At 39.4% G+C, this 24,544-nt stretch overlaps 1 protein-coding gene and 1 pseudogene across 13 annotated transcripts in view; one reads left to right on the plus strand and one right to left on the minus strand.

The window, feature by feature from the left end:
- Positions 1-281: 281 nt before the first annotated feature.
- Positions 282-24,544, minus strand: part of Srrm1 (serine and arginine repetitive matrix 1) — a 32,682-nt gene continuing 8,419 nt past the window's right edge. For 5 of the 13 annotated variants that reach the window (XM_004850597.4, XM_087215557.1, XM_021263080.2 and 2 more), the window contains 13 exons: positions 23,454-23,657; positions 21,718-21,906; positions 20,965-21,084; positions 18,516-18,790; positions 12,101-12,181; positions 11,658-11,744; positions 10,049-10,193; positions 9,640-9,681; positions 6,015-6,125; positions 4,388-4,849; positions 3,294-3,489; positions 1,979-2,185; positions 282-1,371 (listed from right to left, as the gene is read on the minus strand). In XM_004850597.4, coding sequence (XP_004850654.1) covers positions 1,267-1,371; positions 1,979-2,185; positions 3,294-3,489; positions 4,388-4,849; positions 6,015-6,125; positions 9,640-9,681; positions 10,049-10,193; positions 11,658-11,744; positions 12,101-12,181; positions 18,516-18,790; positions 20,965-21,084; positions 21,718-21,906; positions 23,454-23,657 — 2,224 coding nt within the window. In that variant the 3' untranslated portion in view covers positions 282-1,266. The remainder of the gene's footprint in view (positions 1,372-1,978; positions 2,186-3,293; positions 3,490-4,387; positions 4,850-6,014; positions 6,126-9,639; positions 9,682-10,048; positions 10,194-11,657; positions 11,745-12,100; positions 12,182-18,515; positions 18,791-20,964; positions 21,085-21,717; positions 21,907-23,453; positions 23,658-24,544) is intronic. The other 8 variants (XM_087215555.1, XM_021263078.2, XM_004850599.4 and 5 more) reach the window with 8 other exon arrangements.
- LOC110350415 (ubiquitin-conjugating enzyme E2 L3 pseudogene) lies at positions 22,198-23,197 on the plus strand (annotated as a pseudogene).

Here is a 24,544-nt window from a genome sequence, read left to right on the forward strand (position 1 = left end):
ATGCCCGGCTTTTACTTCTTTCACAAGAATGTTGCTGTTTTACACTTACGTAGTTACCAATTCCAAATTTCTGACTAGTGAGCAGCCAAACCGCACACATGCACTTACAGTGCTCCAGTTACTCCTTTGCTTTCATTTCCTTCTGGGGCAGTGTCAGGCTCCCTCCACGTTCTCCCCCACTCTCCTCACCTAGTGACTCTCCTAGTCTGCATTTTCTTACTGTATCTTGCACTTTCTCTTTATAGTACTCATAGTAATTATTTAAATAAGAGTGGCAAACATTTTTAAATTTAGAAATTTATTGTTTAATCCACAAGCTTCATATAGCTTTAGTTTAAAAAAAAAACAAAAAAACAAAAACAGTGAAACCAAGACACTATTTCAAAGTCCGGGCCCTTCCAGCTTCCAATACAAGAGCTCTGAACATTATATATCTGAATTGGAAAAATAAGACAAAAATATGAATGGAGCCATGACATTTCAGCAAACAAAAATTTCATGTAGCTGAAGGATCCTTCCTGGGAGGAATTAACTGTCTTTACAAGGGGGGAGGGGCAGGAGGCAGGGGGCTGCTGGGGGAGTGGGGGTGGGGGACAGGACCCGAACAGGATGGAATCAAATTCCACTGTTCCGAATCAACTTGTTACACATCCATATAAACCTAGTGTCCTGGAAAACATGCTTTCATTTTTCTGTCTCATCCTAGAGCTCAAATCCTGATTTATTTCAGCAGCAATTCCACAGGCAACAGGAAAGATCGCGGCATTAGAATATTCATTTATACTTTTGTGGTACCTTCAACAGTGGTCTTATTTCTGGACAAGCTTACAAACCATACAAGGTTGGAAGCACAACTTAAATGGGCATGAAGACTCAAATGATTAAAAAAAAACAAAGTAAAGATAAAAGAAAAGGGGGAAAAATGAGGGGGGGAAGCCCCCCTAGGAATAGCCAGGGGCATTTAAAGAAACCATAAGAATGCCAACAATACTTAAACCCCTTTTTTAAAAAAAGAGATTTTTTTTTGGCTTAAAATATTTTACTCTAAATGAATTTATGTCAGCTCTCATGAAAGAATGTCACTAATACACTGTGGACACCTTTTGCAATGTAAATCCATGCCCCCCCTTTTTTTTACACGGTGAACCTCAACCTAGCAATTATTACAACAAATGTTATAGTCTAAAGCTCAAACACATTTTAGCAATTTTGAAATTGAATTGAGTACAAACCAAGTAAAATTTACATCCTAACAAACGTTTCCACCTAGGACTGTGGGGACACTTGAGCCTTCCGCATGGATCTCAGAGCCTTTTCCCGCAGGTGCTTCTCTAAGTCATCAAGGTTATCTTCAGCTTCACTTTCGGTCTCCTAAAAAAACCAGAAAAACCCAGGATGGTTGTCAGGGTGTTAAGTCTTGAGATACCAGTGGGAGACGCTGAGTCAAGAGCAGAATCAAACTGTGGTGGTGAGCATACAACTTGGAATATACTAAAAATCAATGAACTGTATGCTTTAAATGGGTGAATTTATTTCACAGACGTTACTTAAAAAATGTAGCTGGGAGGGCCAGGGATTTAGCTCAGTGGTGCCGCCGCCTGCCTCGCAAGCGCAAGGTCCCAAGTTCGATCCCCGGTACCAAAAATAAATAAGTAAATAAAATAAAAATAGAGATGGGGGGTATAACTGAGTGATACTCAATTAAGTATGTACTTAGAATGAGCACGCCCCTAGTTGATCCCCGACATCAAAAATATCAAAAAATAAAACTGATCACATTGAGCTTTCTGGCAGCCCTCTTTGTTCTTATCCTTGGCCCCAACAAATTCTTGTTTTTGGTAGGTCATCAAGAAATAGATTGTAATATGGCTGCCAGGGAGCCGAGGATTAGAAAAACTGATTTACCAGCTATTTCTCAAAATCAAATGATTTCACTCAGCGTATAAACAGTGAGACAAAATGTGCAGTCTGTAAATACCTTCTTCGGCTCTGTGGCTGCCTCGGTTTCTTCCTGTGCTGATGTGGTTGTGGCAGCAATGGCTGCGGGGGTTATAGGAGCCCCAGCGGCTGCAGCAGCAGCCTTTTCCTTCTTGTGTTTTTTGTGCTTCTTGTGTTTCTTATCCTTTTTGTGTTTCTTGTCCTTCTTTTTCTTCTTTTTCTTCCCACCTCCTTCTTGATCTGAATTCTAGAAATCCAGAAGGAAAATATAATCAATCTGATTAAAACTCTGTTCAATTGAACATTTTATTTCCTCAAGGGAATAATAGACAAAACTCCAAATTCCACAGAGGCTTCAGGGTAGGAAAAAAGATATAAGGCCAGTTGCCACCAAGAAAACTATTCCTAGAGGGCCAGGGATTTAGCTCAGTGGTGCCACCACCTGCCTCTCAAGCGCAAAGTCCTGAGTTCAATCCCCAGTACCAAAAAAAAAAAAAAAAAAACAACTATTCCTAGAGATGAGAAACACTTGAAAGCTAACATATACTCCATATACAGTATTCTAAGAATAGTAAATGGCTTGAGGATAACTGATTCCTACAATTTTCCCCAACTAAATTTGTATTAAGCCACATTTCCCCACTTTATGTGAACCAGGTCACCAGGAATGGAGCCAAGGGCCAACTTCAGATAAGGTGACTTCCACCTCCTGAACGTGAAGATTAGGCGGGAATATCTTCTCAATCACTGACAATACTCACCTATCCCACAGAAGGCTTTTACTATGGTCCCCATTAGCCTAACACATGCCTGTATAAATGTCACATCACCATCTGACTTCACCTATCTTTACAGTGGAGATGGGTCTGTTCATCTTTACTGCACATAAATGTTCCTCTATTTTTGATGGGGTTACATCTCAATAAACCTTGTAATCCTACTGTAAGGTGAAAATATACAACCAAAAAAATATACTCAAAACACTATATGGTTTTCACACTCAATGTAAACTAAAAATTCTAAACTGAACCATCCTAAGTCAGGAACTGTATACCAAATTTATGCAAAATACTGTTATAATCTCATTTTAGTTTTTTAGTGCTAGGGATCCCCTATTAACTCTTTAAATTTCACCTAAGACATTGCTTAAGATCCTTCACAATCCAGTTAGCTTGTACAATTCAGTCAACTAAACCACTGTCTACACAATATAGAAACCTGTTCAAGACCAGTTTTATGACTTATGTAGGGAAAAACACTAACCCCAGTGTTTTAATATTCTAGCTCAATACCTCTGCTTCAAAATGACCATATACAAATTTACAAAGGCTGTCCAAAACAAGGTAGATACACACCCTGGCTGGTGATGGGCTTGGCGTTGGGCTTTTAGCCTTTTTGACTGGCACAGCTGGTGACCAGTTTGTAGAGGGTGACTGAGACTGGACAGGGGATGGAGGTGCTGGGGGCTTTTTAGCTGCTGGCTCAGGAGATCCAGAGACAGAACGAGAGGAGGAAACCCTTCTTACAGACTGTGGACTTGGTGAGGCAGCCCTAGATGCAGAGGAGAAAAAGTAACAGTACTGAGAAGAGACTTCCATTCCTCAAGAAAAGAATCAACCACAATTCACTATATAATCAAGTCACCACCTCTGAATTTTTTATAGCATTTAGTTTGCCAGTTATTTCTACTAACTTTGACTGAGCTACATCCCGAGCCCTTTTTTATTTTGAGACAGGGTCTCACTAAGTCACTAAATTTCCCAAGGCCGGGCTTGGACTTATAATCCTATTGCCTCCACCTCCCAGTGCGCTAGGATTACAGGTATTGCCATTAAGCCTGGCTCACATATTAAATATACATCATGTAAGTACTGAGTCCTACAATCTTCTACTCAATTCTATTCATGATGTTACCTGTATGAAATCAGCAAAGCCAATTCTTTTTTTTTTTCTGGTACCGGGGATCAAACTCAGTACCTTGCATTTGCGAGGCAGGCGGTAGCACCACTGAGCTAAATTCCCAGCAAGTAAAGCCAATTCTTTACATTTCACTTAACACTGGTTTTATCTCTATCAGACCCACATACAGGAACTGGTTGTTTTGGAAGCATACCTCTCAAAAAACCTGATACTAGTTAAGAACCAGATATTATTCTATGCCATTCAATTTATACCATACAGAACTATTCTCAAAATGGAAAAGAATCTGTGAATATGATCTGAAAGCTGTCTTTTTTTTTTTTGGTACTGGGACAGAACTCGGGTCCTTGTGCTTGCGAGGCAGGCGGCAGAACCACTGAGCTAATAAATCCCGGGCCCAGCTGTCTTTTAATAGTTTATATTCATAGCTTATTACTTCCTGTAACCTCTCAATAAAGGAAGAGAAGTTTCCTCATAAAGAGGCACACAACTAAGTATTCCTAACAAAAAAAGCATGAAATAGTTTTACTTTTTTGTCTTTTTAGGTTCTGGAGTTCTGGAGACTCTTCTAATGGGCCTGGTACTTGGAGATGGGGACTGCCTTCTTTGGGGTGATGCCGATGTTCCTCTTCGAACAGGTGGAGGACTTGAGGTCTGAGGAGCTCGAGGCCGCGGTGAGGGAGAATGCCGTTTGGTTGGTTGTGGTGACCGGGTCTCCCTAGTAGCACGGCTCGGGGAAGACCCTTTCCTATGCTTTGATGAGAGAGAAGGTGAGCGTCTCTTGGCAACTGGGGAGCTTCTTTGTTTGGGAGGTGGAGAGGGGGAGACCCGGCGCTTTGGTGGTGGGGATGGCGATGCCCTTCTCTTAGGAGGGGGTGGGGGCGAAGCCGTTCTTCTCTTTGGAGGTGGAGAAGGAGAGTACCTCCTCTGTATGGGAGGAGAGTATCTTCTCGGGGAAGGTGAGCGCCGACGAGGGGGAGGAGAGGGAGTCCTAGGAAAAACACACATCATTAAGCTGAATGGCCCAACAGGATCAGGACAATGAAAGCAGAAAACCAGAGTAAACAATAGTTATGGCTATCCTGCAGCTAGTACTGGGCTAACGGAGTGTATTTCTAAGTGGACACACCATACTTTTATTCTCATTTAGAGAAAAAAAAAAACAAAACCAAAGGAAAATCTTTGCTTATCTCGGATAACTATGTCTTCTACTTAATGGGAGGAATTTGTGAGCCTTAGAATCAGCTGTCATCATATAACTACTATGTAACTGCAGCAGCTGGACTCCAGTGACACTGGCCAACTCATTCAGGAAGTCTTTGCTCTAAATGGCTATCCTATGTGGTGACATCTTTGAACTGGCATCTGGGTTCTGTATTAATAATCAAGAGCTCACTGCACAAGCTTTAAAGATACTTCTACTTCCTTTCAAAGAGAAATGTCCCACTTTGTCTCAAAAGATCACTTTTCAATGGAAGCCAAGCAGTAGGCACAATATTACCTCCGTAAAAGCCCAACCTGGCCTTCCTTGTAATGTGTAATTCTGACACACCCCTGATGTACCTTAGGAATCAAGACTAAAACACAGCATTAGGCCCAATCTTGCAGACGTCCAGCTCAAAATAAATCCCTACCCATAATCAGAACAACAATAAGACAGTTTTGGAGGAATGTTGTAGAATATATTTTCACTGTTCCACCTGGGTGATTAGTAACTGCAAACCTCAGTTTCTTGACCTGAAAAATGGGAATAACAAGCTACTTGAGAACTACAGGTAAAGTTTCTAAGGCACCTAACACTGCCTGGCACATACAAGTGAAGATTTTGTACAAAACCATGTAAATATCTATTTAAAAAAAGATATAAAAACTGTAAAATTATCCTCAGTACTTAGTATTAATCAAAATACCAATATTGGCCCTATTTTCCACTAGTGTCCTTTCTCTGTTCTAGGATCCTAGATCTCCTTAAGTGCCTACCACTGCCATTCCCCATTCCCACCCCACCCCCTACACCACTAATCTTCTTTCCATTTCTAGAGATTTCTATGTTTTGGGCTTTTCATAAATGGAATCATTCATATAAAAGTAAGCAACTCTAATAAGAGTCAGTCCTGCCATAGTTTCCGAGCTGCTCCACTGGCATCTGCAAGTACCTCCGTCGAGGTGGTGGTGTGGGAGATCTGCGCCGCCGAGGAGGAGGAGCTGGAGAAGGAGATCGGCGTCTTCTGGTGGGGGGAGGGGAGGGACTTCTCCTCCGTCTACTACTAAACCAAACAATTACAGTTGCTTTTGAGTCAGTGGTATTTAATTAAGTGCCCCAGAAAAACAAACTTTTAGTTATTATTACTTTTTTTCAAACTATAGGTCAAGACTCTAGGTAGGCGTCAACATTTTAAAAAACAAAAATTAGTGTTCCATCTGTGTTAACGATACATATTGTTTTGTGAAAAAAATTAGACAAGGTTCTTATTTGTTCCTTTTTAATTAGGACGCACACTGTAATCACCTGAGAAACCGAGATTTTGCCTACCAGGTCTGTTTAAGTACAGCCAAGTGGTTTTTTTCTGTTTGTTTGTTTTTTGCAGTACCGGGGACCAAACTCAGAACCTTGCACTTGCAAGGCAGGTGTGGCGCCACTGAGCTAAATCCCCAGCCCCAGCCAGGTGTTTTTTGAAAAGACTTTCCAGGTGATTCTTACTCCTTGGTGGGAACTACTGATTTAGTCTCTAATACAAAAATTTAAAATGTTAATAGCTGCCAGGACTTTAAGACCCAAATCTGGGGGTCCCTGCTACAAGTTCTTAATGTTTAAAAATGTCTCCATTGTTCAAGTTGTAAACAATTTCCTAAAAACAATATTCTGAAGACAAATGACCAAAGCAATTACAGAAACAAACCTATCCTGGGGGCAATGCGGTTAAAATACAGTTGAAACAGAAACCAAAAAGAACAAAATAAAGTCGAGATGCCAGGTATGGTGGCATACACTTGTAATCCCAGCACTCTGGGAGGCTGAGGCAGAAGGATCACCAAGTTCAAGCTCAGCTTGGGCAACTTAGCCCTGCTCAAAATAAGAGAGGCTGGACATATAGCTCACTAGGAAGGCTGTGGTTCAATCCCAACTACCACACACATACACAAAAAGTTTAATTCTGAGCTCTCTTATACATTCAACCAATACAAATGGCACACCAGATAGATAAGAGTATGCCAACAGCAGCCTCAAGACAGACTTATTCAAATACAGTGATTCAAGAATTTAATTTGTTCTATAATTTTGGAAAAGATGGCCACATTTGTGTGTGTGGAAAAGATGACCACAGTTGTGTCTGTCACCTGATGCAGAGTTTGTAAACAAAATTTTGCCAGAGGGCTGGTGAGTAGGCTGGGATTAAAAAAAATTTTATTGGGCCAGGGATTTAGCTCAGTGGTTTCACCGCCTGCTGCAGGCGCAAAACCTGAGTTCGATCCCCAGTACTAAAAAAAAAAAAAAAATTTTATTAAAAAAACCCCAAAAAACCCCCCAAAAAACAAACTCCCAAATTTTGCCAAATGCTTGTTTGTTTGTTGTTTGCAAACAATAGCATTCATGAACCAAGATACCACATGTACCTGTCACCTTTTAGGTAAGTTAACATATACAAATAAATTTTTAATTTTTTTTGCTTAGAACAGGATAATGCTTCTTATGGAATCAGTTTCAAAAATTTGCTAGGTCAGGCTGGGGATTTAGCTCCGTGGTTCCACCACCTGCCTCACAAGCACAAGGTCCCGAATTTGATTCCCGGTACTAAACAAACAAAAAGAGAAAAGAAACTCTTGGTTTCTCTTTGAAACTAAGGAAGCCAGGCAAGGTGCTGCACACCTATAATGCTGGCACTGAGGAGGCTGAGGCAGGAGGATCACCGAAAGTTCAGGACAGCCTGAACTGTATAGCAAGATCCTGTCTCAAAAAAACTCAACCACCAGACAAACAAAAAAACCAAAACAGGTCCTGTTTCCCTTTCTAAAATGATACTGAACTTCTGGTTCAAATAATTTTTCTCTAAACCTTAGACAACTGATGCAATTTCTAGTAAGGACTGAATTTGAATCTATAACTAAAAATAGTTCTGAGCCAGGGTCTCCCTATGTAGTTCAGGCTGGCCCTAAACTCACTATGTAGTCCAGGCTGGCCTCAAACTTGCAGCAATCCTGGTTCAGCCTCCTGAGTGCTGGAATTACAGGCATGTGCCACCGATGCCCAGTGTAAATATAGTTTTAAAAATGAGAACCAAACAAAAACACACTGAAGCAAGGCAATGAACATTAGTTTTGATTTCACAGTTGTGAGGAATCTCTTTCCAGAATAGGAAGTAACTTCATAATGGGGAAAGAAATGAAAGAAAATTGTACCAGTAAGCTAATTTTGTAAAGCAATTTTTAGTTATTCGCAATTTCACAGAAGCCAGAGGTCACTGTGGCTGGGAAAAAAGAATATTGTAGCATCCAATTTACCTTTTTAAGGTTTTTATTTTATCAAAACACCTTCCTCTACAACATAAATACGCAGCTTTGTTCCATCACAAACACTGCTCTTACTGGCTCCAGGAGAGCCTTTCCAAGAAAGCACTTTCATGAATGAGATTACCTAAATGAGGCATCTTTAAAATCTGAGGTAGAGAGAGGACTGGGGGAAGTAGACAGCTCTTGCCTAGTATGTATGAGGCCCTGAGTTTGATGCCCAGCGCTGCACCAAAAAAGAGGTAAGTTTCAGCAAGGATATGTACTAGATAGGAGTATCCTGAATGTGAAAATCCCAAATGCTCCAAAATCTGAAACCTTCTGAGTAGTTATTATACTCAAAAGTTTTAGATTTCACATTTTTGGATTAAGGATGCTCAACTGGAAGTCTATGCAAATAACCCAAAATCTGAACTACCTCTGACTCCCAGCATTTTGGATAACAGATAGTCAAACTCTACTTAGAAATTTACTGGCAACTAATGCCCCTCAAAGCAGAAATCTGATTCAGACAGACTACTATGTATAATGCCAAAAGTACAAGTCTAATTCCTGGCTTTTAGGTGTAGTGGCGCACACATGTGATCCCAGCACTTGGGAAGTTGAGGTCAGCACGGGCTACAGAGTGAGATCCTGCCTCAAAACAAACAAACACAAAAGTTTAAGATCTGGCCTTGTCAGTTTGTGACCCTAAGAAACTCACTTTACCACAGTCAGATCCATTTTCTCACTTATGAGAGGCCTGAAATTTGGCTCTGAAATGTTATATACAGTCACAATACATAACAAATGATGAAAAGTTTCAAATGACATGCAACCTCCCTTTCTACTACTGGAAAGCCTGAATACAGCTGAAATCTTACCTTCACTTCTAGTATTTTTAAAGTTTCTTCATAAAAGTTTCCTGCTTTCTCTGAAAGTCACCACAAATACAAAGTCTCTCCCCATTAAATCTAAGGGGTTTAGATTTCCTAGTCTTGGAAACACCTAAACGCCGCTAAAACTATGTGTACTTCTTGATGTAATTTGAAGCAATTACCACAAGAGTAACTAGATATTCAAATTTTAAATCTAAGTTCAAATGATGTTCTGAAATGAACATCTACACACAATTCTCCCTTATCATTAATCAGACATGCTAAGAATATGCAAATCAAGACAACTTTGAAATTTCTCCACAGCCATTCTAAGAATGGGATCTGGCCACCTATTTCAGAAACTGAATCACTAACTTTTAGTATGTAACCCTAATTTACAAAGTAGTATCTAACCAACCTTTTAGTCACTGGCGATTGCCATCGCTTTCCCATCTGCATCCTGAGAGCAGTGGAGAAAAACAAATGTCAAGAATTCCATTCACTAAATTATTTACTTCAATGGAGTTAAACCTCACTGATGGGCAGATTTTTAAGTTTTCAAAGATACTCAGGAGTTAATGCTACTATTACACGAGTGGTTTATTCTCCTAGTCATATATATAAGTGTTTCAAACTTAACAAGCTCTTATTCAATGCTATTAACTCCCAACAAAGGAAAACAAAGACCCCAAAAAATAAAAACCCAAGCAAAACCTGACTTCTCAGTGAACCAAATTCTAAAATAACCCTGAAGCCCACCCTTTAAGTTATGAACTTTCATCATAGCTATGTAATATCAGCAAAAACCACTAAACAAAAGTCATTACCGAGGGGAAGTCTCTTTTTGGCGCTTTCGTGGTGACGGAGATGCACTCCGGGAAGGGGAATGTCTCCGCCGCCTCCCGACCTCACCATTTTTCACATGGGATCGCTTGGGTCGCTCATCTTCAGAGGAAGAGGAGGAGCCAGAGTCTACAATCACACAGTAAAGAAAAATGTTACATGACATCTGTGCTTAACAGCACCCATCCAACTTTTTTGAGTCTAGTGTTAATGTAGACAATCCATCAGTTTTGGACAAGCACGGTATCAATACTGCTCAATGACTTCAAACCAAGCCAATGTAAATATTCAGGAGCCTACAAAATAAATCATTTCCACAGAACAATCTAATCAAGATGATAGTATATGAGCATTTCTTTTTAATTTTTTGAGACAGCGTCTCACTATGTAGTCCAGGCTGGCCTCAAACTCACAGTGATCCTCCTGCCTCAGTCTCCCAAGTGCTGGGATTACAGGCATGTGCCACCACACCCGGCCCATAGGTATCTCTTCAAATCTAGTGATTTTCCAAATAACCAAGTAAGAAGGTATCTCAGGGGGCCAGGAATTTAGCTCAGTGGTTCTGTTGCTTGCCCAGCAAGCGCAAGGACCCAAGTTCGAAGCCTGGTACCAAAAAAAAAAGAAGGTATCTCAGGAGATAACCTGATTCTTGTTATCCTATCCTAAGCTCTTAATGCTACTGTGGGAGAGTCTGACCTCCATTCTGTAAATGAAAAGCAAAAGTAGTGCCTACTCATCACAATTACCAAATAAGCTAATAAGAACAGAGCACCTGGATAAAAGAACCAGGTTTCTGTGCAATAGTATTTTTTATTTTTTGAGACAGGATCTCACTGTGCTGTTCAAGGTGACCTTGAACTTAATATGCAGGCCAGGCTGGCCTCGAACTTGTGGTGAACCTCCTGTGCAATACTCCCTAATTATTTTACAGATATATATGCATAAACACACATACAAGCAAAAAAAAAAAACCCCTAGAAAGAACCTTAAAAATTTTTAGAAAGGGCTAGGGATTTAGCTCAGTGGTTCTGCCTGCCTTGCAAAGAAGGTGCAAGGTCCTGAGTTCAACCCCTGGTACCAAAACAAGACAAAACAAAACAAACCCCATATATTATCTGGATGTGCACAAAAACTTTCGGAATAAAAGCTTTTGGTGGATAATACTGGGGGGGGGGGCATTAACCCCTCCCTTTTCAAACTGATTATTTTATTGAGACAAGAGTCCACTATGTAGTTCAGGCTGACTGTGAACTTATATGTAGCCCAGGCTGGCCTCAAACTCATGGCAATCCTCCCTCCTCAGCCTCCCAAGGGCTGGGAATACACGTGTGCAACACCAAATGCAGCTAAACTATTTTCTTTTCTTTTGTTTCTTTCCAGGGATCATATTTGGGACCTTGCGCTTGCCAGGCAGGTGCGGTGCCGCTGAGCTACATCCCCAGCCCTAAATTGTTTTCATTTTTAAAACAATTTTGTCCCACTCCAGATTTCTATGTAGGTACAATTATTTCTTGAGTATAATCACTACACACAGTTATCGTTTAAGCATTTATTACTTTAAAATGAAGGCTGAAGAGCTAATCAGCACCATACCAGATGAAGACTGCTGGTTCTGTCGTCTGTACTGGCGTCTCTGCTGCACAGAATCGGCTGCAGCCATTTTGCCGCCTTTATCTTCTTCTGAAAGACAGACCCATTTAGAAAGTGTTTCTTTAGTTATCCATATAGGTAATTTCAATATTTGAACAGAATAATCTCTTAAACCTTTATCTGGCTGGTCAGGCTGAAAATCAAACAGTTAACTGTCAGAAATCTGTATTTTTCCCATTTCAGAGGGAAAAAAATGAACTCAGATGAATGAATTAATTAAATAGGAGTAGTTAAGTGTTAATGCTAGATATTCCAACCAGGTCTGACTTCAGTCTTAGTTCTTCCTCAGTAACCATAACCTAACTAAGCTTTAATCAGAAAACAATGACCAGATATGCAAGGGCAAAATTAACTTAAAAAAAAAGGAAAAAAGTAACAAGACTTACCAGATTCAGATAACTCTACTTTTCTAGGCTTTGGTGCTGGTGATGGTGATTCTCTTTTCTCAGTACCTTTATGTTTTGTCACTAAAAAGTGAAGAAAAAAACACAACGCACTTACACACAATAAGGACAACATCAGATGCCCTTTTTTTTTTGGTACCAGGGACCTTGAGCTTGCAAAGCAGGCAGTGGAACCACTGAGCTAAATCCCCGGGCCAGATGCCTTCTTAATAGTATAAAAATTGGTATGCTGGTTTGTAAAAAGAATTTACTAGGAATTCTCAATATCTCAAGCAGAAGAATTTTTAAATGTTTGGTAAAAAAAAACAGAAATGTCTACAGTGATTCTCAAATCTTGAGATTCTAAAAGAATCAACTGTTAGGAGAAACAGAGCTGTTACAATATAAAACAAGCTTTACACTGCCTATTACACTAAACTCAGGAAAACAAACCTGAGTAGAACTTGAGTACCATAACCTAAAACAAACATACTCAAACTTCAGAGACCCTATCAACATAGAAACTTTCAAAAAAACCCACTACCCCCCCCCCCAAAACAAAACAAAAAACCACTCACTATGGTTTCAGAAAAGCAGTAAAGATACACAATAAGCAACTGATAGGCTGGGGGCAGTAGCACCAGTATCTCAGCATTCTGGGAGACTGAGGCAGAAGGAGTAGAAGTTTGAGCCCAAAAGGAGGAATTTACCAATACCTTGTAACAAAATAAAATAGCTATGGATGTAGACCAGTGTAAAGGCTCTGAGTTCAAACACACCCCCACCCAACCGATGAAATTCACAGGAAAAGATACTTGGTCTGAAAAAGACAAATGATCAGCCACCCAAGAACTACAGGCTCTTTATGTAACACAGTGTTCAGAACAGCATGGGAGATTTAAACTAATATCCAGATCATCACAACTGTAAAAATTATTCAAAACCTCCAACACAGCTCTGCATTGAAAGTAGTAGGATTACATGACCTTTTCACTAACTATACGGAAAATTATGGCAACTACCTTTTAAAAGCTTGCTGTATTACACATACTATTAGGTACTGGTTCATAGTATTACATCCTCTTTACTCCTCCAATGTGTAAGAGGAGAAATCTTAGCCCTAAAAAGGAGTAATTTTACCACAGTCATAGTAACAAGTATGTGAGTTAGAATATGAACAGAATGCTTTTATGGCATCAACTTTGATTTCCAACAACTACTATCTCTGCTTATGATATGGTTCCACTGCAACCAAAATGTTATAACCGTTAATCATACCACAGGTTAATTTGAAACACACCCTCTCACAAATCTATAGACAATGGGACACCCTCGGGATTCTGTGTAGCAGTCTTTTGTGACAAATGGAACCACCATGGGTTGTTCAGTCCAGACTGCGGTTGTAACCGGAGAACTGGCAATACAACAGCAACACAGCAATCTCATTTTTGCTAAAATACTCAAATTGGAATTACTTTTCCTATGAAAAGAATTTTATTAATTATCCTACTTAATAAACCATTTGGATAGACCACTGGATTTGGTACAGAATCCCTAGCATCTAATTAGCATGAACTATGAGAGTAGGAATACATCAAAACATGTTACACTTTAGCAAATGCAGAGAAATGAAATAGAAATACTTAAAACATTTTAACTACTAGAGGCTGTTTTATAGTCCATATTCTCTATTTTTAAGTATAACCCTTAATTCCTGTTAAAAAAACCCAAACCAAACAAAAAACCAAACAAACATAGTTATCCATAAAATCAAACATCCAAGTTATCACCTTTGAGAACTAAGTTTCAAAACTTGTTTTGGAAACTGGTTTCCAGATAGAAGAATGCATTTTCCTCTAAGAAATGTTAAAAACATGGTTATGTTTGCAAATAGCTGGTAAATGCCTACTTATCAAATATTGTATGTTTTTTCCAATGGAAAGACATATTTGAAGTTTTATCATTATTAAAGCTTTCATTAATGACTCAGCCCAAACAATAATTATTAATGCTGTTATACAACCAGACAAAAATGCACTATATACTCCTACTTTGGTTTAATATAATAGGCCAGGTGTGGTGGGGCACACCTGTAATCCCAGTATTTGGAGGCTGAGGCAGGAGGATTGCCTCGTGGCCAGCCTAAACTACATAGTGAGACCCTGTCTCAAAAAAAGAAAAAAAAAAAAAAAAAGTAAAAGGGCGGGGGTGTTTAGCTCAGTGGCACTGTGCCTGCTTGGCAAGCTCAAGGTCCTGAGTTCAATCCCTAGTGCTGAAGCGGGGGGGGGGGGGGGGGGGGGGGGATTTAATAAAATTTTAAGTTATTATAACATTCCAGATTTTTGTTAATTCTTCTAGATCAGTTTTTACACCACTTAAATTGTTATATTAGGGGGGCCAGGGATATTTAGCTCAGTGGTTCCACCGCCTGCCTCACAAGTGCAAGGTCCCGAGTTTGATCCATGGTACAAAAAAAAACAAATATTATGTTAAGGGTGTTTTATTTATTTATTTTGAGACAGAGCCTCACTATGTGGTTCAGGCTGGCCTCAAACTGGCAGAGATCCTTCTGCCTCAGTCTCCCAAATGCTGGGATTACAGGAGTCTGCCACCACGCCCACCAAAGGTGTTTTAAGTATCCAAAGGGCAAAATTATTCTAACATGAAGTCAGAAAATCAAGTAGGTAACTTGTAAAAAACTAAGTCACGGTGGGACCAGAAACAGTATATTATGTGTCCATACAGCTTTTTTGTTTTGTTTTGTTTGGGACAGGGTCTTGCTATGGTAGTTCAGGCTAGCTTGCATTTGTGGCCGACCTCCTGCCTCAGCCTCCTGAGTGCTGGGTTATAGGCACGTGCCACCACACCTGTCGATAGAGCATATTTAACATAGAAGTTTCTTTATATAAACTCAGAATTACTGCTGCCAAAGGGACAGTCTTTGTGAAACATTTCACTGAATAAAGCACCATTTTATGTGCTAAGACAAAGCCAACTGAACTATGATGTGTTTCAAGAGACCCCTTCTGATGATATTGTACACTGTACTCCAAATAATTTCCCTCCAAGTTATCCTAACTACTTTCCCTTTCCCTCCCACTTCTTTGGCCCACAAACAGCAGAACCTGTGAACCCTGGTAATTCCATGGAATACAAATGTGAAATCTATCACATTTCAATGTCCCACTGTTCCGATATTAAACAGAAACCACAATGAAAGAATTTCTAAAATCATACTTCTAAGCCTCCTTCAGCAATAAGAGGCATTTTTGGTTAGGAAAGCCCCACAAAGTATACATTACATAATGGGATGAGAAGACTTAAATTCTATTCCTGGCTGGCTGGCTTGATCAAGCCACTTAATCTGAGAAACCTGTTGCTTGATAACAATCTCTAAGGTCTTTTTTATTTTTGAATTTCATTAGAGGGCTGGGATCATTTTAATTATAATATAAAAAGTTGTTTCCATAACAAATCGTATTTAACTTCAGAGAACATAGTGCAGCCTCTGACTATACTGCCCTTAGCATGTGTTTGGCAGGGTTTTGTTTGGACATGGAAACTCTGTTTCAGAAACCACAAGAATACATCTAGTGGGCCGGGGGACTTAGCTCAGTGGTTCCGCAGCACAAGGTCCTGAGTTTGATCCCTGGTACAAAAAAATAACTAGTCCCTTGTCCTCCAACATTACTTTTCTCCTATGCATATATCCACTGGCTCTTTGCTAAAAGCATAAGCCAAAATGTAAGAGGTTGGCACCCATGCAACTTCACTCATTTGGTTTTTTGAGACACAGTCTTGCTATGTAGCTCAGAGTGGCCTTGAACTTGTGGCGATCCCCCTACCTCAGCTTCCCAAGTATGGGACCTGTGCAACCTCTTTTAAAAAGATAACCAAAAAAAAAAAAAAAAGATAACCAACAATTCTTAGTAATCATTCTATTTTAACAAAGACTTAGTTTTTCTGTTTAGGTACTTTTATAACCCTCTGGCTATATGATGAAAATGGAAAAATTATAATCTAATGAGCTCTTCCTTCCAAAGCAGTGATAATAGAAACATTTATATTTTTTCCCTAGACAGCTTCCTGGTTCCTGACAAAGGAGATATTCAGAAGTGCAAACTTCACAAAAGACAATAAATCAAGGCAGTGAACATCAGATTTATACATGAATGGAAATCATGAATGGACTGAAATTCCCTAATTTTGAACAAAAAAATAGGGGCGGGGGATTTAGCCCAGTGGTATTGCCACCTGCTTTGCAAGTGCAAGGTCCTGAGTTCGATCCCTGGTACCAAAAAGAGAAAAAAGCCAGAGTCTGAACAAAAAATCCATGAGGCTATACAAAGTGATACTGAGAACCCCCTCCCAAATGTAAATGACCACATCTTATGTATCACCAAATTAACTTCATGTTAAAATTTAAAAAATAGGGGCCGGGGATTTAGCTCAGTGGCTTCTCCACCTGCTGCGCAAGCGCAAGGAACCGAGTTCAATCCCCAGTACCAAAAAAAAAAAAAAAAAAAATTAAAACATGAAACAAACAGCTGGGCATGGTGGCGCATGCCTATAATCTCAGCCTTTGAGAAGATCCCCACAAGTTCAAGCCCAGCCTGAACTACAGGGAGAACCTATCTCAAAAAACAACCCTCCCCCTAACCAAAAAAAAAAAACAAAAACCCCAAAACACACATTACTTTTTACAGGCAGGTTGCCATTACAGTATTTACTAGTCCTACTTCCATTCTGACAGTTGATCTTGAGGTGGGGTTTAGGGTCTTACTACGTAGTTCAGGTTGGCCTTGAACTCGTGATCCTTTTAACTCAAACTCTCGGGTGCTGGGATTACAGGTATGTGCTACCATGCCTGGCTCTGACAGTTTCTATGCCTTCACCATAACAGAGATCAAAAAAAGTGAAGCAGGGCCGGGGATTCAGCTCAGTGGTTCCGCTGTCTGCCTCGAGAAAGCCCAAGGTCCTGAGTTCAATCCCTGGTACCAAAACGAAACAGTGAAGCAAAGTTTGCCTTTCTAAATATTATCACACTGCATAGTCTGGGGAAAGGAGTGCAGCACGAACACATGGCAGCAGGGTAACTGACTAGAAATTCTGGTCTTGTGAAGCTCATTATACTATTGAAATTTTGCCAAAACTTATTTGCTTGTTTTTAATCTGAAAACTTCAATGTCAACAGGACACTAGCACGCTGACCTACAGATTGCTCTTTAAAATTTAATTACTACTATGGCAGATTTTTAGAGTCCTCCCTTCCCTCATCTTTCAGGCTGTTTATATTATTTCAGCCCAAATCTCCACAGATAATTCAAAAGAATCCTAAAGTTCTTCTCATGTATTTAATGCTAAAAGTAGCGTGAAGACCCTGGGTTCAATCCTTCTTAACACAAACACAAACACACACACACACCAACAAAACCCAGTAGAAAAAAAGCAATGAAGTTCTGCCGCCTGATTCACAAACGCAAGGACCCGAGTTTGATCCTGGAAACCAAAAAAAAAAAAAAGCAACGAAAACAAAACAAAAACCCGTAGAGCACAACCTTCACTCAGACTAAATGGCATTCCACTTGCTTGGCAAGATCACAGATCACAAATTCCTCAGAAATCAATCTACAGAATAAAGGACGAGACTTAGAAGAACCATGCCTAAAGTCTAAATTTAAAGAAAAGCTTTTAAGAGGACACTATGTCTTTCCCTTGGAAACACAATGTAGCCAAAAAAGATTTAAAACAGGATACAAAGTTCTCAAATAAGATATCAAAAGAAAAATCACCGGGGCCTGGGATTTAGCTCAGTGGTGCCACTGCCTGCCTTGAAAGTACAAGGTCCTGAGTTTGATCCCCCATACCAAAAAAGAAAAAGAAAAAGCAACGGTTAACTGGAGCCAATAAAAAAAATGAAATTTTACCAACTTTGATGAGTTACTGCAGCTCAAACAGACTTCTTCTGGGGATATATTTCTCAACATGTTCAATGCCAGACAGCATGTCTAAACACACATAGCTTTTACATGTAAACTCTTAATGAAGCCCAATAATTTAATAAAGGAATGAAAAGGTTAACTTAAAAGCAAACTTACAGGGCCCGGGTTTTAGCTCAGCAGTTTCACCACCTGCTGTGCAAGCACAAGGACCTGAGTTTGATCCCCAGTACCAAAAAAATAAAAAGCAAACTACTTATAAAGAACACGGCCCGGGGATTTAGCTCAGTGGTTTCGCCGCCTGCTACGCAAGCGCAAAGACCCGAGTTGGATCCCTGGTACCAAAAAAAAAAAAAAAACAAAAACCAACTTACAAAGAACATCTCATATAAATTACTGCTCAACGACTTCATATGAAGAGGGCACACTGAGTATATTCTTTGCGGCCTGAGAGAACAGCATTTTTATGTGATTTTTACCTTTACCTGAAGTTCTCCCTGGAGACACAGAAACACGACTTTTTCTTGTACGGTTTGATTGCTGGGGTGTTGGGGAATGACGAGTTTTTGGTGGTGGAGTAGCTGGAGGCGATGGCCTGTGCCTTCGTCTTGGAGGACTCGCTGATGGAGATAACCTACGAGTTTTTCGAGGGGGGCTGGATGTCCTCTTAGGAGGTTTCTTTGGTGGTGACCGGGAACGAGATGAAGATGATGATGAGCTACTCCCAGACAAGGATGCTGATGAACGCCTTCTTCTGTGGAATAAAGTATTCATATTCACAAATTGCATACTTACAAAAACTGTAAAAAAAATAAAATAAAATAAACTGACTGTATGATATGTATAGTTTACACAAAAACATAGCTACTTTTATCCAACTTTTGAGTTTATGTAGCTAAGCACATAAGTGAGTTTTTTAAAAAAAGGGAAACAAAACCAGAACCTACTACAGGAAACAGCTAGTTCTGAGACTAAATAGAAATAACTTATTCTGATAAATGTTTCTGTTTTGAGTTGTCTCTCCAGTTACAGAGCTTGTCAAGTTGAGTGCAATGTAATAGTGAGTAACCAGTCTTTCTTCCTTAGGAATGATATTAGTGCTTTGGAGTTTGCATTCAAAATTTGAGGGGCAATGTATTTTTCATTTAATAACACAATGTTGGGCAACCTTTATTTTGCATTTTTAGAAAAAGTTTCAAAATTAGGAATTCATTTAGCTACATAAACTTAGAAGCAGGGGCCTCTCGAATTCTGCGGCAAAATTTGTGTTAAGTTCTGTTGCAATTATGTGTACCTGCAGAATTCACCTTTGGCAGAAGAATTCCTGAGAACCTGAAAAAAAGAAACCCTACCTTAAGTGTGAGATTAAAAACTGGCTGAAAGGGAATCTTATACAATCTGTAAAATATTTTGACTGCTAAATGGCTTAGTTAATAAGCACAATTAAAACATGCTGTTTGCAAAACTCCAGTATAAGAAATAGCTGTTTCCACTATTTTGTAATAGCATTAGCATTACTTTCTCCTAAGGAGAAGTAATTCAGAAAATTTTAGGAAAAGTGTGATACGTGAAATGACTAACCATTTACATTAGTCTTACCTGTAAGTAGCAAAATCAAGTAATTTTGAATAGTGGTAGTGTTCAATATAACTTGACAACCTCTTCCCAAAGTAAAAAAAAATTTTTTTTGGTTGTATGGAACTCTGAAAAACCTAACTGCAAAAATAAATCTTACTGGGCTGGGGATTTAGCTTAGTGGCACTGCGCCTGCCTTGCAAGTACAAGGTCCTGAGTTCCATTTCCAGTACCAAAAAAACAAACCAAAAATAAATCTTACTGAGGTTATCTGACATTTTTCCTCATTACTTACAAGTTGATTCATTTAACTGAAAAAAATCTTAAAGACTCAAACCTAAAAAAATCTTGTCCAGGGCTGGGGCATGCAGCTCAACGATTATAGTGCATGCTTGGCACACTTGAGACCCTGAGTTCAATCGCCAGCAAAAAAAGTAAAAATACAAATCTGTGCAAAATATAATCTGAAGCTTAGTCATAGTTCCTTTCAAAAACAAGGAACATGCATTATCAAGAAGGCACAAAATCTGCTACCAGTGCACCAGGCCTCTACTTAGATAAACTTGGTCATAATCTTTTTTTTATAGTTGTATGCCCAAGATCAAAACACTGAACCTTTATGGTCAGTGATTTAGGCAAAGGAAAATTGGTACTGGCAGTTATATCTATGAGTAATCTCTTCAAAAATAACCAAACAGCAAACTATTAATAATGGTTATTTATATGAAATGGGATTATATGAAAGTTTCAATTTGTTATTTGTCTACATTGTTTATAATAGTCTTCATTATTCGGACAATGACAAAGACATATTTTTAAAAACAAAAGCACGATAGCAAGAGATTCTTTTAGTTTTTTTTTTTTTTTTTGAGACATGGTCTCACTATGCAGCCCAGGCTGGCCTCAAACTCACAGCAATCCTGTCTCATCCTCCTCAGGCATGTGTCACCATGCCTGGCCAGCATGGATTATTTTTAAATTGGTAAAAGTAGCTGACTTGGCTGTAGTCAGCCACTTTTCAGAAGTTAGTGGCAAGTTAAGTCAAAAGGAAGATGGCCAATTCTCTTACTTGGTAGAATTTAGTGAGGTCCTAAAAGATAAATTAACATAAAGTACCTACAAGATGGTCAATTTGTTTTTTATTTTCAAACACTGCACTAAACATTTTTCACAACTCATACACAGAGCATTACACTTTAACTACAACGGGCTCTTTAGAAAAACAGTAATATCCTGTAAGATCATTCTGCCAGTGATACACTAATTTAAATTTTCCCAAAATAAAGATTATCCTAACAGTGTCAAAATTTTTGACACTTCCAAACTAAAACAAATAACAACAAAACACCTCACCGTCTTACTGGAGATCTACTCCTTCTATGCCTTGGAGGAGGAGGCATTCGTCTTGGTGGAGTTCTTCTTCGAGGAGATGGTCTCCTTCTTGGGCTTGGCCGCCTTCTAGGTGAGTATGATCTGCCATAACAAACACAAGTAGACTGAACAAATGTGGAGCAAAGAATTTCTACACATAGTTTTTTCAATCACTGCATTTTACTTTTTTTCTTTTTGAGATGGGATTTCCCTAGGTGGTTCAGGCTAGCCTCAAACTCACAGTGATCCTTCTGCCTCAGCCCGAGTGCTGAGATTACAGGTATGCATCACCATGCCAGGCCTCAATCACATTTTAAAAATATAATTTTTGTTTGAGATAGGGTCTCACTTATAGCCCTAGATGGCCTTGAACCGTTATCCTCCTGTCTCAGCCTCCTGAGTGCTGGAATTACAGGTATGTGTCACTATGTCTGGCTTAAAACAAAATTTGAAGGGTCACAATTTTTAATTCAGACTCTTATGGTACACAGAAAAACAATGAGTTTATAACTTTCCTATGTAAGTACAAAGAGTAACACCGCTAATTAAATATTTTCTACTATTTTGAAATTAGGAAAGGGCCGGGGATTTAGCTCAGTGGTTCTGCCGCCTGCCTTGTAAACACAAGGTCCCGAGTTTGATCCCCGGTACAAAAAAAAAACAAAAACCCAATGAAATTAGGAGAACAAGCACATTACCATCTAAAATCAGGTTGATCTGAAGACCACAACTCACCTCGATCGGGACCTATGGCGCCGTCTTGGTCGAGTATGAGAAGGAGAGCGAGAACGGGTCCGGGACCTTGATTTGGAACGTGACCGAGATCTTGGCCGGGTCTTTTCCTTTTCTTTCTTGGAATTTTTTTCTGGAGAAGGTTCTTTAGGTTCTGGCATGGGTTCAGGCTTGGGAACTTTTAGGATGTCACTGTGAAAATAAAAGCTTATTTTTTCCTCCTCTTCTACTCAGACTCTTTGGGTTTTTTTTTTCTTTTTGGTACCGGGGATCGAACTCCAGACCATGCGCTTTCAAGGCAGGCACTGGAACCACTTCTACTCAGACTCTTAAGTCTATATAACAATGCAATTACATATTTCTCTTTTTAAAAGGTTCTCAAAATCCAGAAAGAGGGGCTGGGGATTTAGCTCAGTGGTTCTGCCACCTGCCATGAAACCACAAGGGCCTGAGTTCAATCCCCAGTACCAAAAAAAAAAAAAAAATCCAGAAAGACATCTTTCTGGCTCCAAAAGACTTGGCCGGGGATTTAGCTCAGTGGTGCCACCCGCTGCCTTGCAAGCGCAAGGTCCTGAGTTTGATCCCCGCCACCACAAAAAAAGATATATATACTTCAGGAGAAACCAAGGTACGTGTACAAATTCTAGCCATATATATTTTAAAAGTACAAATTCGCGACCAGATCCAAGATGGCGGCCAGCAGGAGGCTGGTGAAGGAGCTTGAAGAGATCCACAAATGTGGAATGAAAAACTTCCATAACATCCAGGTTGATGAAGCTAATTTATTGATTTGGCAAGGGCTTATTGTTCCTGACAACCCTCCATATGACAAGGGGGCCTTTAGAATCAAAATCAACTTTCCAGCAGAGTACCCATTCAAACCACCGAAGATCACATTTAAAACAAAGATCTATCACCCAAACATTGATGAAAAAGGACAGGTTTGCCTGCCAGTAATTAGTGCTGAGAACTGGAAGCCAGAGACCAAGACTGACAAAGTAATCCAATCCCTCATAGCACTGGTGAACAATCCCCAGCCCGAGCACCCCCTCCGGGCTGACCTAGCTGAAGAATACTCTTAAGGACTGTAAAAAATTCTGTAAGAATGCTGAAGAGTTTACAAAGAAATATGGGGAAAAGCGACCTGTGGACTAAAATCTGCCACAAATGATTCCAGCTAGTGTGAGCAGAGACCCCGAACAGTGCATTCAGACACCCCACAAAGCAGGACTCTGTGGAAAATTGACACGTGCCACCACCTGTTCACTTGTGGCAGTTATTAACTTTCTACAGTTTTCTTAATCAAAAGTGATCTAGTAACCTGTAAAGAAAGGATTAAAAATTTCAGATATTCTAAAAAAAAAAAAAAAAAAAGTACAAATTCACCAGGGATTTAGCTCAGTGGTTCCAGCGCCTGCCTTGCAAGCACAAGGTCCTGAGTTTGATCCCCGGTACCAAAAAAAAAAAAAAAAAAAGTACAAATTCATCCATAATATACCAGGAAGAAAATCAATACATGGTATATAAAATATCAGAAATGATCCAACTGGCAGACAGTGGTCACCTCTGGGGGGTAAGGGTCCTTACAGTCTCACATACAATTTCAATTTACCAAGCTAATTTTATAATTTTGAAAATCTAAAGGGAAAATAAGTAATTTGTTTTGAACTGAGATGTCATGTTTGCAGGAACTCCTAACAGTCTAAAATTGTAATTATTTACAGATTTTAAGTACTTGCCTAGTAGATGTGGCCTCTTGTACTGAAGGTTCTTTTACTTTCACTGAAGGTTCAGGGAGTTCTGGAGTTTTTTCCTTCTTTTCTGGCGCAGGGGAAGGACTCCGACTCTTGGTTCTGTGACGGGGAGATCGAGAATGACTGCGCTTTCTCTCTCTCCTGACAGGGGAAGATCGTCTTCTAGGGGAAGGAGATCTGGATTTGCGTCTAGGATAAAAGCAATTTTTTCAGGTTTTTGAATAATGTGGATTGTAGGAAGTCAAAGGGAAGATTAACCTTTTAAGTTATACCACTATTGCTTATTCTGAAACATTTCATAAGATGTCTATGGGTTACTTGATAAGAAAGGCTCAAGAGAAAACCAGAGTGCAAGCAAATGAAAGTTAACATTCTCAAATGTGTCAGTTATAAGGGAGAAGCATGACTTGGGACTCTAGACTTAGCTTCTTAATCATCCCCAAGAATCATTCAAAGATCAACTTCTCAGAGGAAAAGATACTTAATAATAAATCAATCCTAACAAAATAGTGTTTCAATACAGACAGGTTATACCACCTGTCTCATCAGGTAGAGGTTCCAAATGCCAAAACCATAACTAGCATAATTAAAGCAATATGTTCTTCAAATGAAAAATACCAAACTTGCATATTACCTTTTGGAGAAGAGGAAAGCCTCTCTTTCCTTTTTAATAGGAATTTGGCTAACTTGAAGGTGGTGTTTTCTTATTTACAGTGAAACAAGAGACTAAGTCCATCAATAGTCAAATTACCACCATTAGGACTGGTGGTTATCTCTAAAAGTACTACTTCCCTAAATAGGTTTTAATATCAAATACAAATGAAAGGGACAAAGAATGTACCTCCTCCTCCCTTTATGTATTAATTCCAGCAGAGATTTATGAAATAAGAAAAATCCTAAAAATGAAAAGCCTAATGGAATTCTCACCTTTTACCACAAATATAGTAGAAGCTGAGTCGTGGATTTAAAAATGTGAACCTAACAATAGTCTCATTGGAAGGAAGAAGAAAACAAATAAATGATCTGAAGTTTGGGTTCAGTACAACCATCTAAGGAAAGCAGAACAGGGAATTAGG

Source organism: Heterocephalus glaber, unplaced genomic scaffold, assembly GCF_053883595.1.
Source record: "Heterocephalus glaber isolate CG9 unplaced genomic scaffold, H.glaber_assembly_v1.0 deba00001452, whole genome shotgun sequence".
Taxonomy (NCBI): domain Eukaryota; kingdom Metazoa; phylum Chordata; class Mammalia; order Rodentia; family Bathyergidae; genus Heterocephalus; species Heterocephalus glaber.